Source organism: Neolamprologus brichardi, chromosome 16, assembly GCF_056152115.1.
Source record: "Neolamprologus brichardi isolate AB-2024 chromosome 16, ASM5615211v1, whole genome shotgun sequence".
Classification (NCBI taxonomy): domain Eukaryota; kingdom Metazoa; phylum Chordata; class Actinopteri; order Cichliformes; family Cichlidae; genus Neolamprologus; species Neolamprologus brichardi.
The window spans coordinates 2,151,203-2,167,031 of NC_142119.1; the positions used below are offsets into that span (position 1 = coordinate 2,151,203).

A 15,829-nucleotide genomic window follows, 5' to 3' on the forward strand; every position below is an offset into this window, starting at 1 on the left:
CATATGTTTAACTTGCTCAATCAAATATTTTGCAGCTAAAAAGGAACATCTTGAAATTGAACTCTTTCTTCGCAAGCACAACTATTTTGTAAAAAAAAACAATGCACTGGCAAACTGAACACAGCAAATGACATTTGGTTTCTTTTCACAATGTTTCCTACCATGATACTGGAGATTACAAAGGAGTCACGTTCTTACCGGTCACTGTTGGTGTCATGGGCGTGGCCCTCACTATCACTTTGCTCATTACAGAAGAGAGCTGTTCTTGGACACTGGGAAGGTCAGTGAACTCGGACACTGACAGAGCATAACTGGGCTCATATGATATTTTCTGCAGCTCTCTAGCATCTGAGGTCCTAGTTCCAATGCCAATCACATAAATGCCCTGCTGTTTGAGAGCCGAGGCTGGGCTATCTACATTGTCAAAAGACCTTCCCCCAGTTAGTAAGATCAATATCTGTGGGACACCCTGCAGGCGTCTACTTCCAGAGGAGTTTGTAAAGACGTTGTCTCTGACGTATTGGAGAGCTGCCCCAGTGTTTAGGGGTCTTCCTCCTCTGTGTCTAAGCCCTCTGACCGAGTCCACCACATCCTCCCTTGTGGTATATGTGTTCAGATAGAAATGGACCTCTGGTTCTCTGCTGTACTGGACCACAGAGACATGGTCTTTGTTTTCTCCCACATTGATTTTCTCCACCACTCTCTCTACAAAATCACGCATGGCAGGAAAGCCATTCCTTGTGCCATCAGAACCATCCAGAAGGAATACAATATCTTTTCTGTCACGTGAAGCTGAGAAAAGACAGTAGGACAAAAAAATGAAAACCTTTCACAAAGCTTGTGAGATTATCTTTCACTGGCACACTAATATTTTAACAACACTAGCCTGGCCTACTTCTATTTTAGAAAGACCACAGCATGCTACCAACTGGTTTGAAATGCACAAAAAAACTATACACACATCACATTCATTTATTTGCTTTCCTCACTGTAGCTGAAATTAGTAACTTTTGGAGCCAGCAATAGGATGTGTCTGACAACGTACCAATTACGGTTGGTAATTCTGGGGTGACTTCAAAAACTGCAGCTTCCACAGAGGACTCAAGTTGCTGTTGCACTTTGGGTAGGTCAGTAAGTTCAGACACAGATAGAGCATAACTGGGCTCGCCAGTTATGGTCTGAAGTTCTCTGGGGTCAGAACCTCGGGTTCCAATTGCAATGGTCAAGACACCCAGCTGTTTGAGAGCAGAGGCTGGTTCATCAATACTGTCAAATGATCTTCCACCAGTGATCAATATTAGGACCTGCGGAACTCCTGATGGCCGCCTGCTTCCGGCAGAGGCCGTGAAGACGTTATCCCTCAAGTACCGGAGAGCTGCTCCAGTGTTGAGGGGTCGTCCGCCTTTGTGCCTCAAACCTCTGACACTGTCAAGGACCTCTCTTTTTGTGGTGTAAGTGTTCAGATAGAACTGGACGGCTGGATCGCTGCTGTACTGAACAACCGACACACGGTCTTTGCCATCATCCACACTGAGTGTGTCTACTTGTTTTTGGACAAAGTCTCTCATAGCTGGGAATCCACTTCTAGTAGCATCAGATCCATCCAGCAAAAACACCACATCCCTTCCTGCTGGCTGTCTGACCACTAAGAGACATGAGATTTACCATATGTTTAACTTGCTCAATCAAATATTTTGCAGCTAAAAAGCACCATGGTAAAATTGAACTCTTTCTTTACAACCACAACTATTTTATAAAAAAAAAAAAAACAACGAAAACACAACAACAAAAAAGAAAAAACAATCCACTGGCTGATTAAACAAAGCAAAACCAAATGATTTCTTTTCACACTGTTTCCTACAATGATACTGGACTTTGATGATGGGTCATGTTCTTACCAGTCACTGTTGGGGTCAAAGGTGTGACCCTCATTGGCACTGTGCTCATTACAGAAGAGAGCTTTTCTTGAACATTGGGAAGGTCAGTGAACTCAGACACAGATAGAGCATAACTGGTCTCACCAGTTATGGTCTGAAGTTCTCTGGGGTCAGAGCCTCGGGTTCCAATTGCAATGGTCAAGACACCCAGCTGTTTGAGAGCAGAGGCTGGTTCATCAATACTGTCAAATGATCTTCCACCAGTGATCAATATTAGGACCTGCGGAACTCCTGATGGCCGCCTGCTTCCGGCAGAGGCCGTGAAGACGTTATCCCTCAAGTACCGGAGAGCTGCTCCAGTGTTGAGGGGTCGTCCGCCTTTGTGCCTCAAACCTCTGACACTGTCAAGGACCTCTCTTTTTGTGGTGTAAGTGTTCAGATAGAACTGGACGGCTGGATCGCTGCTGTACTGAACAACCGACACACGGTCTTTGCCATCATCCACACTCAGTGTGTCTACTTGTTTTTGGACAAAGTCTCTCATAGCTGGGAATCCACTTCTAGTAGCATCAGATCCATCCAGCAAAAACACCACATCCCTTCCTGCTGGCTGTCTGACCACTAAGAGACATGAGATTTACCATATGTTTAACTTGCTCAATCAAATATTTTGCAGCTAAAAAGGAACATCTTGAAATTTTACTCTTTCTTCGCAAGCACAACTATTTTGTAAAAAAAACAATGCACTGGCTAACTGAACACAGCAAATGACATTTGGTTTCTTTTCACACTGTTTCCTACCATGATACTGGAGATTACAAAGGAGTCACGTTCTTACCGGTCACTGTTGGTGTCATGGGCGTGGCCCTCACTATCACTTTGCTCATTACAGAAGAGAGCTGTTCTTGGACACTGGGAAGGTCAGTGAACTCGGACACTGACAGAGCATAACTGGGCTCATATGATATTTTCTGCAGCTCTCTAGCATCTGAGGTCCTAGTTCCAATGCCAATCACATAAATGCCCTGCTGTTTGAGAGCTGAGGCTGGGCTATCTACATTGTCAAAAGACCTTCCCCCAGTTAGTAAGATCAATATCTGTGGGACACCCTGCAGGCGTCTACTTCCAGAGGAGTTTGTAAAGACGTTGTCTCTGACGTATTGGAGAGCTGCCCCAGTGTTTAGGGGTCTTCCTCCTCTATGGCTAAGCCCTCTGACCGAGTCCACCAGATCCTCCCTTGTGGTATATGTGTTCAGATAGAAATGGACCTCTGGTTCTCTGCTGTACTGGACCACAGAGACATGGTCTTTGTTTTCTCCCACATTGATTTTCTCCACCACTCTCTCTACAAAATCACGCATGGCAGGAAAGCCATTCCTTGTGCCATCAGAACCATCCAGAAGGAATACAATATCTTTTCTGTCACGTGAAGCTGAGAAAAGACAGTAGGACAAAAAAATGAAAACCTTTCACAAAGCTTGTGAGATTATCTTTCACTGGCACACTAATATTTTAACAACACTAGCCTGGCCTACTTCTATTTTAGAAAGACCACAGCATGCTACCAACTGGTTTGAAATGCACAAAAAACCTATACACACATCACATTCATTTATTTGCTTTCCTCACTGTAGCTGAAATTAGTAACTTTTGGAGCCAGCAATAGGATGTGTCTGACAACGTACCAATTACGGTTGGTAATTCTGGGGTGACTTCAAAAACTGCAGCTTCCACAGAGGACTCCAGTTGCTGTTGCACTTTGGGTAGGTCAGTAAGTTCAGACACAGATAGAGCATAACTGGGCTCGCCAGTTATGGTCTGAAGTTCTCTGGGGTCAGAGCCTCGGGTTCCAATTGCAATGGTCAAGACACCCAGCTGTTTGAGAGCAGAGGCTGGTTCATCAATACTGTCAAATGATCTTCCACCAGTGATCAATATTAGGACCTGCGGAACTCCTGATGGCCGCCTGCTTCCGGCAGAGGCCGTGAAGACGTTATCCCTCAAGTACCGGAGAGCTGCTCCAGTGTTGAGGGGTCGTCCGCCTTTGTGCCTCAAACCTCTGACACTGTCAAGGACCTCTCTTTTTGTGGTGTAAGTGTTCAGATAGAACTGGACGGCTGGATCGCTGCTGTACTGAACAACCGACACACGGTCTTTGCCATCATCCACACTGAGTGTGTCTACTTGTTTTTGGACAAAGTCTCTCATAGCTGGGAATCCACTTCTAGTAGCATCAGATCCATCCAGCAAAAACACCACATCCCTTCCTGCTGGCTGTCTGACCACTAAGAGACATGAGATTTACCATATGTTTAACTTGCTCAATCAAATATTTTGCAGCTAAAAAGCACCATGGTAAAATTGAACTCTTTCTTTACAACCACAACTATTTTATAAAAAAAAAAAAAAAACAACGAAAACACAACAACAAAAAAGAATAAACAATCCACTGGCTGATTAAACAAAGCAAAACCAAATGATTTCTTTTCACACTGTTTCCTACAATGATACTGGACTTTGATGATGGGTCATGTTCTTACCAGTCACTGTTGGGGTCAAAGGTGTGACCCTCATTGGCACTGTGCTCATTACAGAAGAGAGCTTTTCTTGAACATTGGGAAGGTCAGTGAACTCAGACACAGATACAGCATGACTCGGCTCGCCAGTTATGGTCTGAAGTTCTCTGGGGTCAGAGCCTCGGGTTCCAATTGCAATGGTCAAGACACCCAGCTGTTTGAGAGCAGAGGCTGGTTCATCAATACTGTCAAATGATCTTCCACCAGTGATCAATATTAGGACCTGCGGAACTCCTGATGGCCGCCTGCTTCCGGCAGAGGCCGTGAAGACGTTATCCCTCAAGTACCGGAGAGCTGCTCCAGTGTTGAGGGGTCGTCCGCCTTTGTGCCTCAAACCTCTGACACTGTCAAGGACCTCTCTTTTTGTGGTGTAAGTGTTCAGATAGAACTGGACGGCTGGATCGCTGCTGTACTGAACAACCGACACACGTTCTTTGCCATCATCCACACTGAGTGTGTCTACTTGTTTTTGGACAAAGTCTCTCATAGCTGGGAATCCACTTCTAGTAGCATCAGATCCATCCAGCAAAAACACCACATCCCTTCCTGCTGGCTGTCTGACCACTAAGAGACATGAGATTTACCATATGTTTAACTTGCTCAATCAAATATTTTGCAGCTAAAAAGCACCATGGAAAAATTGAACTCTTTCTTTACAACCACAACTATTTTATAAAAAAAAAAAAAAACAACGAAAACACAACAACAAAAAAGAAAAAACAATCCACTGGCTGATTAAACAAAGCAAAACCAAATGATTTCTTTTCACACTGTTTCCTACAATGATACTGGACTTTGATGATGGGTCATGTTCTTACCAGTCACTGTTGGGGTCAAAGGTGTGACCCTCATTGGCACTGTGCTCATTACAGAAGAGAGCTTTTCTTGAACATTGGGAAGGTCAGTGAACTCAGACACAGATAGAGCATAACTGGTCTCACCAGTTATGGTCTGAAGTTCTCTGGGGTCAGAGCCTCGGGTTCCAATTGCAATGGTCAAGACACCCAGCTGTTTGAGAGCAGAGGCTGGTTCATCAATACTGTCAAATGATCTTCCACCAGTGATCAATATTAGGACCTGCGGAACTCCTGATGGCCGCCTGCTTCCGGCAGAGGCCGTGAAGACGTTATCCCTCAAGTACCGGAGAGCTGCTCCAGTGTTGAGGGGTCGTCCGCCTTTGTGCCTCAAACCTCTGACACTGTCAAGGACCTCTCTTTTTGTGGTGTAAGTGTTCAGATAGAACTGGACGGCTGGATCGCTGCTGTACTGAACAACCGACACACGGTCTTTGCCATCATCCACACTCAGTGTGTCTACTTGTTTTTGGACAAAGTCTCTCATAGCTGGGAATCCACTTCTAGTAGCATCAGATCCATCCAGCAAAAACACCACATCCCTTCCTGCTGGCTGTCTGACCACTAAGAGACATGAGATTTACCATATGTTTAACTTGCTCAATCAAATATTTTGCAGCTAAAAAGGAACATCTTGAAATTGAACTCTTTCTTCGCAAGCACAACTATTTTGTAAAAAAAACAATGCACTGGCTAACTGAACACAGCAAATGACATTTGGTTTCTTTTCACACTGTTTCCTACCATGATACTGGAGATTACAAAGGAGTCACGTTCTTACCGGTCACTGTTGGTGTCATGGGCGTGGCCCTCACTATCACTTTGCTCATTACAGAAGAGAGCTGTTCTTGGACACTGGGAAGGTCAGTGAACTCGGACACTGACAGAGCATAACTGGGCTCATATGATATTTTCTGCAGCTCTCTAGCATCTGAGGTCCTAGTTCCAATGCCAATCACATAAATGCCCTGCTGTTTGAGAGCTGAGGCTGGGCTATCTACATTGTCAAAAGACCTTCCCCCAGTTAGTAAGATCAATATCTGTGGGACACCCTGCAGGCGTCTACTTCCAGAGGAGTTTGTAAAGACGTTGTCTCTGACGTATTGGAGAGCTGCCCCAGTGTTTAGGGGTCTTCCTCCTCTGTGGCTAAGCCCTCTGACCGAGTCCACCACATCCTCCCTTGTGGTATATGTGTTCAAATAGAAATGGACCTCTGGTTCTCTGCTGTACTGGACCACAGAGACATGGTCTTTGTTTTCTCCCACATTGATTTTCTCCACCACTCTCTCTACAAAATCACGCATGGCAGGAAAGCCATTCCTTGTGCCATCAGAACCATCCAGAAGGAATACAATATCTTTTCTGTCACGTGAAGCTGAGAAAAGACAGTAGGACAAAAAAATGAAAACCTTTCACAAAGCTTGTGAGATTATCTTTCACTGGCACACTAATATTTTAACAACACTAGCCTGGCCTACTTCTATTTTAGAAAGACCACAGCATGCTACCAACTGGTTTGAAATGCACAAAAAACCTATACACACATCACATTCATTTATTTGCTTTCTTCACTGTAGCTGAAATTAGTAACTTTTGGAGCCAGCAATAGGATGTGTCTGACAACGTACCAATTACGGTTGGTAATTCTGGGGTGACTTCAAAAACTGCAGCTTCCACAGAGGACTCCAGTTGCTGTTGCACTTTGGGTAGGTCAGTAAGTTCAGACACAGATAGAGCATAACTGGGCTCGCCAGTTATGGTCTGAAGTTCTCTGGGGTCAGAGCCTCGGGTTCCAATTGCAATGGTCAAGACACCCAGCTGTTTGAGAGCAGAGGCTGGTTCATCAATACTGTCAAATGATCTTCCACCAGTGATCAATATTAGGACCTGCGGAACTCCTGATGGCCGCCTGCTTCCGGCAGAGGCCGTGAAGACGTTATCCCTCAAGTACCGGAGAGCTGCTCCAGTGTTGAGGGGTCGTCCGCCTTTGTGCCTCAAACCTCTGACACTGTCAAGGACCTCTCTTTTTGTGGTGTAAGTGTTCAGATAGAACTGGACGGCTGGATCGCTGCTGTACTGAACAACCGACACACGGTCTTTGCCATCATCCACACTGAGTGTGTCTACTTGTTTTTGGACAATGTCTCTCATAGCTGGGAATCCACTTCTAGTAGCATCAGATCCATCCAGCAAAAACACCACATCCCTTCCTGCTGGCTGTCTGACCACTAAGAGACATGAGATTTACCATATGTTTAACTTGCTCAATCAAATATTTTGCAGCTAAAAAGCACCATGGTAAAATTGAACTCTTTCTTTACAACCACAACTATTTTATAAAAAAAAAAAAAAAAACAACGAAAACACAACAACAAAAAAGAATAAACAATCCACTGGCTGATTAAACAAAGCAAAACCAAATGATTTCTTTTCACACTGTTTCCTACAATGATACTGGACTTTGATGATGGGTCATGTTCTTACCAGTCACTGTTGGGGTCAAAGGTGTGACCCTCATTGGCACTGTGCTCATTACAGAAGAGAGCTTTTCTTGAACATTGGGAAGGTCAGTGAACTCAGGCACAGATACAGCATGACTGGGCTCGCCAGTTATGGTCTGAAGTTCTCTGGGGTCAGAGCCTCGGGTTCCAATTGCAATGGTCAAGACACCCAGCTGTTTGAGAGCAGAGGCTGGTTCATCAATACTGTCAAATGATCTTCCACCAGTGATCAATATTAGGACCTGCGGAACTCCTGATGGCCGCCTGCTTCCGGCAGAGGCCGTGAAGACGTTATCCCTCAAGTACCGGAGAGCTGCTCCAGTGTTGAGGGGTCGTCCGCCTTTGTGCCTCAAACCTCTGACACTGTCAAGGACCTCTCTTTTTGTGGTGTAAGTGTTCAGATAGAACTGGACGGCTGGATCGCTGCTGTACTGAACAACCGACACACGGTCTTTGCCATCATCCACACTGAGTGTGTCTACTTGTTTTTGGACAAAGTCTCTCATAGCTGGGAATCCACTTCTAGTAGCATCAGATCCATCCAGCAAAAACACCACATCCCTTCCTGCTGGCTGTCTGACCACTAAGAGACATGAGATTTACCATATGTTTAACTTGCTCAATCAAATATTTTGCAGCTAAAAAGGAACATCTTGAAATTGAACTCTTTCTTCGCAAGCACAACTATTTTGTAAAAAAAACAATGCACTGGCTAACTGAACACAGCAAATGACATTTGGTTTCTTTTCACACTGTTTCCTACCATGATACTGGAGATTACAAAGGAGTCACGTTCTTACCGGTCACTGTTGGTGTCATGGGCGTGGCCCTCACTATCACTTTGCTCATTACAGAAGAGAGCTGTTCTTGGACACTGGGAAGGTCAGTGAACTCGGACACTGACAGAGCATAACTGGGCTCATATGATATTTTCTGCAGCTCTCTAGCATCTGAGGTCCTAGTTCCAATGCCAATCACATAAATGCCCTGCTGTTTGAGAGCTGAGGCTGGGCTATCTACATTGTCAAAAGACCTTCCCCCAGTTAGTAAGATCAATATCTGTGGGACACCCTGCAGGCGTCTACTTCCAGAGGAGTTTGTAAAGACGTTGTCTCTGACGTATTGGAGAGCTGCCCCAGTGTTTAGGGGTCTTCCTCCTCTGTGGCTAAGCCCTCTGACCGAGTCCACCACATCCTCCCTTGTGGTATATGTGTTCAAATAGAAATGGACCTCTGGTTCTCTGCTGTACTGGACCACAGAGACATGGTCTTTGTTTTCTCCCACATTGATTTTCTCCACCACTCTCTCTACAAAATCACGCATGGCAGGAAAGCCATTCCTTGTGCCATCAGAACCATCCAGAAGGAATACAATATCTTTTCTGTCACGTGAAGCTGAGAAAAGACAGTAGGACAAAAAAATGAAAACCTTTCACAAAGCTTGTGAGATTATCTTTCACTGGCACACTAATATTTTAACAACACTAGCCTGGCCTACTTCTATTTTAGAAAGACCACAGCATGCTACCAACTGGTTTGAAATGCACAAAAAACCTATACACACATCACATTCATTTATTTGCTTTCTTCACTGTAGCTGAAATTAGTAACTTTTGGAGCCAGCAATAGGATGTGTCTGACAACGTACCAATTACGGTTGGTAATTCTGGGGTGACTTCAAAAACTGCAGCTTCCACAGAGGACTCCAGTTGCTGTTGCACTTTGGGTAGGTCAGTAAGTTCAGACACAGATAGAGCATAACTGGGCTCGCCAGTTATGGTCTGAAGTTCTCTGGGGTCAGAGCCTCGGGTTCCAATTGCAATGGTCAAGACACCCAGCTGTTTGAGAGCAGAGGCTGGTTCATCAATACTGTCAAATGATCTTCCACCAGTGATCAATATTAGGACCTGCGGAACTCCTGATGGCCGCCTGCTTCCGGCAGAGGCCGTGAAGACGTTATCCCTCAAGTACCGGAGAGCTGCTCCAGTGTTGAGGGGTCGTCCGCCTTTGTGCCTCAAACCTCTGACACTGTCAAGGACCTCTCTTTTTGTGGTGTAAGTGTTCAGATAGAACTGGACGGCTGGATCGCTGCTGTACTGAACAACCGACACACGGTCTTTGCCATCATCCACACTGAGTGTGTCTACTTGTTTTTGGACAAAGTCTCTCATAGCTGGGAATCCACTTCTAGTAGCATCAGATCCATCCAGCAAAAACACCACATCTCTTCCTGCTGGCTGTCTGACCACTAAGAGACATGAGATTTACCATATGTTTAACTTGCTCAATCAAATATTTTGCAGCTAAAAAGCACCATGGTAAAATTGAACTCTTTCTTTACAACCACAACTATTTTATAAAAAAAAAAAAAAAAACAACGAAAACACAACAACAAAAAAGAATAAACAATCCACTGGCTGATTAAACAAAGCAAAACCAAATGATTTCTTTTCACACTGTTTCCTACAATGATACTGGACTTTGATGATGGGTCATGTTCTTACCAGTCACTGTTGGGGTCAAAGGTGTGACCCTCATTGGCACTGTGCTCATTACAGAAGAGAGCTTTTCTTGAACATTGGGAAGGTCAGTGAACTCAGGCACAGATACAGCATGACTGGGCTCGCCAGTTATGGTCTGAAGTTCTCTGGGGTCAGAGCCTCGGGTTCCAATTGCAATGGTCAAGACACCCAGCTGTTTGAGAGCAGAGGCTGGTTCATCAATACTGTCAAATGATCTTCCACCAGTGATCAATATTAGGACCTGCGGAACTCCTGATGGCCGCCTGCTTCCGGCAGAGGCCGTGAAGACGTTATCCCTCAAGTACCGGAGAGCTGCTCCAGTGTTGAGGGGTCGTCCGCCTTTGTGCCTCAAACCTCTGACACTGTCAAGGACCTCTCTTTTTGTGGTGTAAGTGTTCAGATAGAACTGGACGGCTGGATCGCTGCTGTACTGAACAACCGACACACGGTCTTTGCCATCATCCACACTGAGTGTGTCTACTTGTTTTTGGACAAAGTCTCTCATAGCTGGGAATCCACTTCTAGTAGCATCAGATCCATCCAGCAAAAACACCACATCCCTTCCTGCTGGCTGTCTGACCACTAAGAAACATGAGATTTACCATATGTTTAACTTGCTCAATCAAATATTTTGCAGCTAAAAAGGAACATCTTGAAATTGAACTCTTTCTTTGCAAGCACAACTATTTTGTAAAAAAAACAATGCACTGGCTAACTGAACACAGCAAATGACATTTGGTTTCTTTTCACACTGTTTCCTACCATGATACTGGAGATTACAAAGGAGTCACGTTCTTACCGGTCACTGTTGGTGTCATGGGCGTGGCCCTCACTATCACTTTGCTCATTACAGAAGAGAGCTGTTCTTGGACACTGGGAAGGTCAGTGATCTCTGACACTGACAGAGCATAACTGGGCTCATATGATATTTTCTGCAGCTCTCTAGCATCTGAGGTCCTAGTTCCAATGCCAATCACATAAATGCCCTGCTGTTTGAGAGCTGAGGCTGGGCTATCTACATTGTCAAAAGACCTTCCCCCAGTTAGTAAGATCAATATCTGTGGGACACCCTGCAGGCGTCTACTTCCAGAGGAGTTTGTAAAGACGTTGTCTCTGACGTATTGGAGAGCTGCCCCAGTGTTTAGGGGTCTTCCTCCTCTGTGTCTAAGCCCTCTGACCGAGTCCACCACATCCTCCCTTGTGGTATATGTGTTCAGAGAGAAATGGACCTCTGGTTCTCTGCTGTACTGGACCACAGAGACATGGTCTTTGTTTTCTCCCACATTGATTTTCTCCACCACTCTCTCTACAAAATCACGCATGGCAGGAAAGCCATTCCTTGTGCCATCAGAACCATCCAGAAGGAATACAATATCTTTTCTGTCACGTGAAGCTGAGAAAAGACAGTAGGAAAAAAAAATGAAAACCTTTCACAAAGCTTGTGAGATTATCTTTCACTGGCACACTAATATTTTAACAACACTAGCCTGGCCTACTTCTATTTTAGAAAGACCACAGCATGCTACCAACTGGTTTGAAATGCACAAAAAACCTATACACACATCACATTCATTTATTTGCTTTCCTCACTGTAGCTGAAATTAGTAACTTTTGGAGCCAGCAATAGGATGTGTCTGACAACGTACCAATTACGGTTGGTAATTCTGGGGTGACTTCAAAAACTGCAGCTTCCACAGAGGACTCAAGTTGCTGTTGCACTTTGGGTAGGTCAGTAAGTTCAGACACAGATAGAGCATAACTGGGCTCGCCAGTTATGGTCTGAAGTTCTCTGGGGTCAGAGCCTCGGGTTCCAATTGCAATGGTCAAGACACCCAGCTGTTTGAGAGCAGAGGCTGGTTCATCAATACTGTCAAATGATCTTCCACCAGTGATCAATATTAGGACCTGCGGAACTCCTGATGGCCGCCTGCTTCCGGCAGAGGCCGTGAAGACGTTATCCCTCAAGTACCGGAGAGCTGCTCCAGTGTTGAGGGGTCGTCCGCCTTTGTGCCTCAAACCTCTGACACTGTCAAGGACCTCTCTTTTTGTGGTGTAAGTGTTCAGATAGAACTGGACGGCTGGATCGCTGCTGTACTGAACAACCGACACACGGTCTTTGCCATCATCCACACTGAGTGTGTCTACTTGTTTTTGGACAAAGTCTCTCATAGCTGGGAATCCACTTCTAGTAGCATCAGATCCATCCAGCAAAAACACCACATCCCTTCCTGCTGGCTGTCTGACCACTAAGAGACATGAGATTTACCATATGTTTAACTTGCTCAATCAAATATTTTGCAGCTAAAAAGGAACATCTTGAAATTGAACTCTTTCTTCGCAAGCACAACTATTTTGTAAAAAAAACAATGCACTGGCTAACTGAACACAGCAAATGACATTTGGTTTCTTTTCACACTGTTTCCTACCATGATACTGGAGATTACAAAGGAGTCACGTTCTTACCGGTCACTGTTGGTGTCATGGGCGTGGCCCTCACTATCACTTTGCTCATTACAGAAGAGAGCTGTTCTTGGACACTGGGAAGGTCAGTGAACTCGGACACTGACAGAGCATAACTGGGCTCATATGATATTTTCTGCAGCTCTCTAGCATCTGAGGTCCTAGTTCCAATGCCAATCACATAAATGCCCTGCTGTTTGAGAGCTGAGGCTGGGCTATCTACATTGTCAAAAGACCTTCCCCCAGTTAGTAAGATCAATATCTGTGGGACACCCTGCAGGCGTCTACTTCCAGAGGAGTTTGTAAAGACGTTGTCTCTGACGTATTGGAGAGCTGCCCCAGTGTTTAGGGGTCTTCCTCCTCTGTGGCTAAGCCCTCTGACCGAGTCCACCACATCCTCCCTTGTGGTATATGTGTTCAAATAGAAATGGACCTCTGGTTCTCTGCTGTACTGGACCACAGAGACATGGTCTTTGTTTTCTCCCACATTGATTTTCTCCACCACTCTCTCTACAAAATCACGCATGGCAGGAAAGCCATTCCTTGTGCCATCAGAACCATCCAGAAGGAATACAATATCTTTTCTGTCACGTGAAGCTGAGAAAAGACAGTAGGACAAAAAAATGAAAACCTTTCACAAAGCTTGTGAGATTATCTTTCACTGGCACACTAATATTTTAACAACACTAGCCTGGCCTACTTCTATTTTAGAAAGACCACAGCATGCTACCAACTGGTTTGAAATGCACAAAAAACCTATACACACATCACATTCATTTATTTGCTTTCTTCACTGTAGCTGAAATTAGTAACTTTTGGAGCCAGCAATAGGATGTGTCTGACAACGTACCAATTACGGTTGGTAATTCTGGGGTGACTTCAAAAACTGCAGCTTCCACAGAGGACTCCAGTTGCTGTTGCACTTTGGGTAGGTCAGTAAGTTCAGACACAGATAGAGCATAACTGGGCTCGCCAGTTATGGTCTGAAGTTCTCTGGGGTCAGAGCCTCGGGTTCCAATTGCAATGGTCAAGACACCCAGCTGTTTGAGAGCAGAGGCTGGTTCATCAATACTGTCAAATGATCTTCCACCAGTGATCAATATTAGGACCTGCGGAACTCCTGATGGCCGCCTGCTTCCGGCAGAGGCCGTGAAGACGTTATCCCTCAAGTACCGGAGAGCTGCTCCAGTGTTGAGGGGTCGTCCGCCTTTGTGCCTCAAACCTCTGACACTGTCAAGGACCTCTCTTTTTGTGGTGTAAGTGTTCAGATAGAACTGGACGGCTGGATCGCTGCTGTACTGAACAACCGACACACGGTCTTTGCCATCATCCACACTGAGTGTGTCTACTTGTTTTTGGACAAAGTCTCTCATAGCTGGGAATCCACTTCTAGTAGCATCAGATCCATCCAGCAAAAACACCACATCCCTTCCTGCTGGCTGTCTGACCACTAAGAGACATGAGATTTACCATATGTTTAACTTGCTCAATCAAATATTTTGCAGCTAAAAAGCACCATGGTAAAATTGAACTCTTTCTTTACAACCACAACTATTTTATAAAAAAAAAAAAAAAAACAACGAAAACACAACAACAAAAAAGAATAAACAATCCACTGGCTGATTAAACAAAGCAAAACCAAATGATTTCTTTTCACACTGTTTCCTACAATGATACTGGACTTTGATGATGGGTCATGTTCTTACCAGTCACTGTTGGGGTCAAAGGTGTGACCCTCATTGGCACTGTGCTCATTACAGAAGAGAGCTTTTCTTGAACATTGGGAAGGTCAGTGAACTCAGGCACAGATACAGCATGACTGGGCTCGCCAGTTATGGTCTGAAGTTCTCTGGGGTCAGAGCCTCGGGTTCCAATTGCAATGGTCAAGACACCCAGCTGTTTGAGAGCAGAGGCTGGTTCATCAATACTGTCAAATGATCTTCCACCAGTGATCAATATTAGGACCTGCGGAACTCCTGATGGCCGCCTGCTTCCGGCAGAGGCCGTGAAGACGTTATCCCTCAAGTACCGGAGAGCTGCTCCAGTGTTGAGGGGTCGTCCGCCTTTGTGCCTCAAACCTCTGACACTGTCAAGGACCTCTCTTTTTGTGGTGTAAGTGTTCAGATAGAACTGGACGGCTGGATCGCTGCTGTACTGAACAACCGACACACGGTCTTTGCCATCATCCACACTGAGTGTGTCTACTTGTTTTTGGACAAAGTCTCTCATAGCTGGGAATCCACTTCTAGTAGCATCAGATCCATCCAGCAAAAACACCACATCCCTTCCTGCTGGCTGTCTGACCACTAAGAAACATGAGATTTACCATATGTTTAACTTGCTCAATCAAATATTTTGCAGCTAAAAAGGAACATCTTGAAATTGAACTCTTTCTTTGCAAGCACAACTATTTTGTAAAAAAAACAATGCACTGGCTAACTGAACACAGCAAATGACATTTGGTTTCTTTTCACACTGTTTCCTACCATGATACTGGAGATTACAAAGGAGTCACGTTCTTACCGGTCACTGTTGGTGTCATGGGCGTGGCCCTCACTATCACTTTGCTCATTACAGAAGAGAGCTGTTCTTGGACACTGGGAAGGTCAGTGATCTCTGACACTGACAGAGCATAACTGGGCTCATATGATATTTTCTGCAGCTCTCTAGCATCTGAGGTCCTAGTTCCAATGCCAATCACATAAATGCCCTGCTGTTTGAGAGCTGAGGCTGGGCTATCTACATTGTCAAAAGACCTTCCCCCAGTTAGTAAGATCAATATCTGTGGGACACCCTGCAGGCGTCTACTTCCAGAGGAGTTTGTAAAGACGTTGTCTCTGACGTATTGGAGAGCTGCCCCAGTGTTTAGGGGTCTTCCTCCTCTGTGTCTAAGCCCTCTGACCGAGTCCACCACATCCTCCCTTGTGGTATATGTGTTCAGAGAGAAATGGACCTCTGGTTCTCTGCTGTACTGGACCACAGAGACATGGTCTTTGTTTTCTCCCACATTGATTTTCTCCACCACTCTCTCTACAAAATC

At 45.0% G+C, this 15,829-nt stretch overlaps 4 protein-coding genes across 4 annotated transcripts in view; all 4 read right to left on the reverse strand.

Annotated features, from left to right (window-relative positions):
- The window catches only part of col6a3 (collagen, type VI, alpha 3), a 120,223-nt gene that overhangs the window by 74,573 nt on the left and 29,821 nt on the right, over nt 1-15,829 (reverse strand). The window lies entirely within an intron of this gene.
- LOC148098098 (collagen alpha-3(VI) chain-like) lies at nt 176-3,238 on the reverse strand. Its single transcript, XM_087852963.1, has 4 exons — nt 2,716-3,238; nt 1,899-2,498; nt 1,046-1,645; nt 176-792 (listed from the first exon to the last, which is right to left on the reverse strand). Exons 1-4 carry the CDS (start codon nt 3,236-3,238, stop codon nt 176-178), a joined length of 2,340 nt encoding a protein of 779 aa, XP_087709089.1.
- LOC148098099 (collagen alpha-3(VI) chain-like) lies at nt 3,486-5,794 on the reverse strand. The gene is made up of 3 exons (XM_087829990.1): nt 5,272-5,794; nt 4,418-5,017; nt 3,486-4,162 (listed from the first exon to the last, which is right to left on the reverse strand). The coding sequence occupies exons 1-3, from the start codon at nt 5,792-5,794 to the stop codon at nt 3,486-3,488; spliced, it is 1,800 nt and encodes a 599-aa protein (XP_087686116.1).
- LOC148098100 (collagen alpha-3(VI) chain-like) lies at nt 8,586-12,498 on the reverse strand. Its single transcript, XM_087852961.1, has 5 exons — nt 11,976-12,498; nt 11,129-11,722; nt 10,312-10,911; nt 9,456-10,055; nt 8,586-9,202 (listed from the first exon to the last, which is right to left on the reverse strand). The coding sequence occupies exons 1-5, from the start codon at nt 12,496-12,498 to the stop codon at nt 8,586-8,588; spliced, it is 2,934 nt and encodes a 977-aa protein (XP_087709087.1).

Coding starts and splice junctions, on each gene's coding strand:
- LOC148098099 (XM_087829990.1), bottom strand. CDS start 5,794: ATGAGAGACTTTGTCCAAAAACAAGTAGACACACTGAGTGTGGATGAT. Junction 5,018..5,271: donor TTTGACCCCAACAGTGACTG/GTAAGAACATGA, acceptor CATGTCTCTTAG/TGGTCAGACAGCCAGCAGGA. Junction 4,163..4,417: donor TTTGACCCCAACAGTGACTG/GTAAGAACATGA, acceptor CATGTCTCTTAG/TGGTCAGACAGCCAGCAGGA.
- LOC148098100 (XM_087852961.1), bottom strand. CDS start 12,498: ATGAGAGACTTTGTCCAAAAACAAGTAGACACACTCAGTGTGGATGAT. Junction 10,056..10,311: donor TTTGACCCCAACAGTGACTG/GTAAGAACATGA, acceptor CATGTCTCTTAG/TGGTCAGACAGCCAGCAGGA. Junction 9,203..9,455: donor AGAATTACCAACCGTAATTG/GTACGTTGTCAG, acceptor GTCTTTTCTCAG/CTTCACGTGACAGAAAAGAT.
- LOC148098098 (XM_087852963.1), bottom strand. CDS start 3,238: ATGCGTGATTTTGTAGAGAGAGTGGTGGAGAAAATCAATGTGGGAGAA. Junction 1,646..1,898: donor TTTGACCCCAACAGTGACTG/GTAAGAACATGA, acceptor CATGTCTCTTAG/TGGTCAGACAGCCAGCAGGA. Junction 793..1,045: donor AGAATTACCAACCGTAATTG/GTACGTTGTCAG, acceptor GTCTTTTCTCAG/CTTCACGTGACAGAAAAGAT.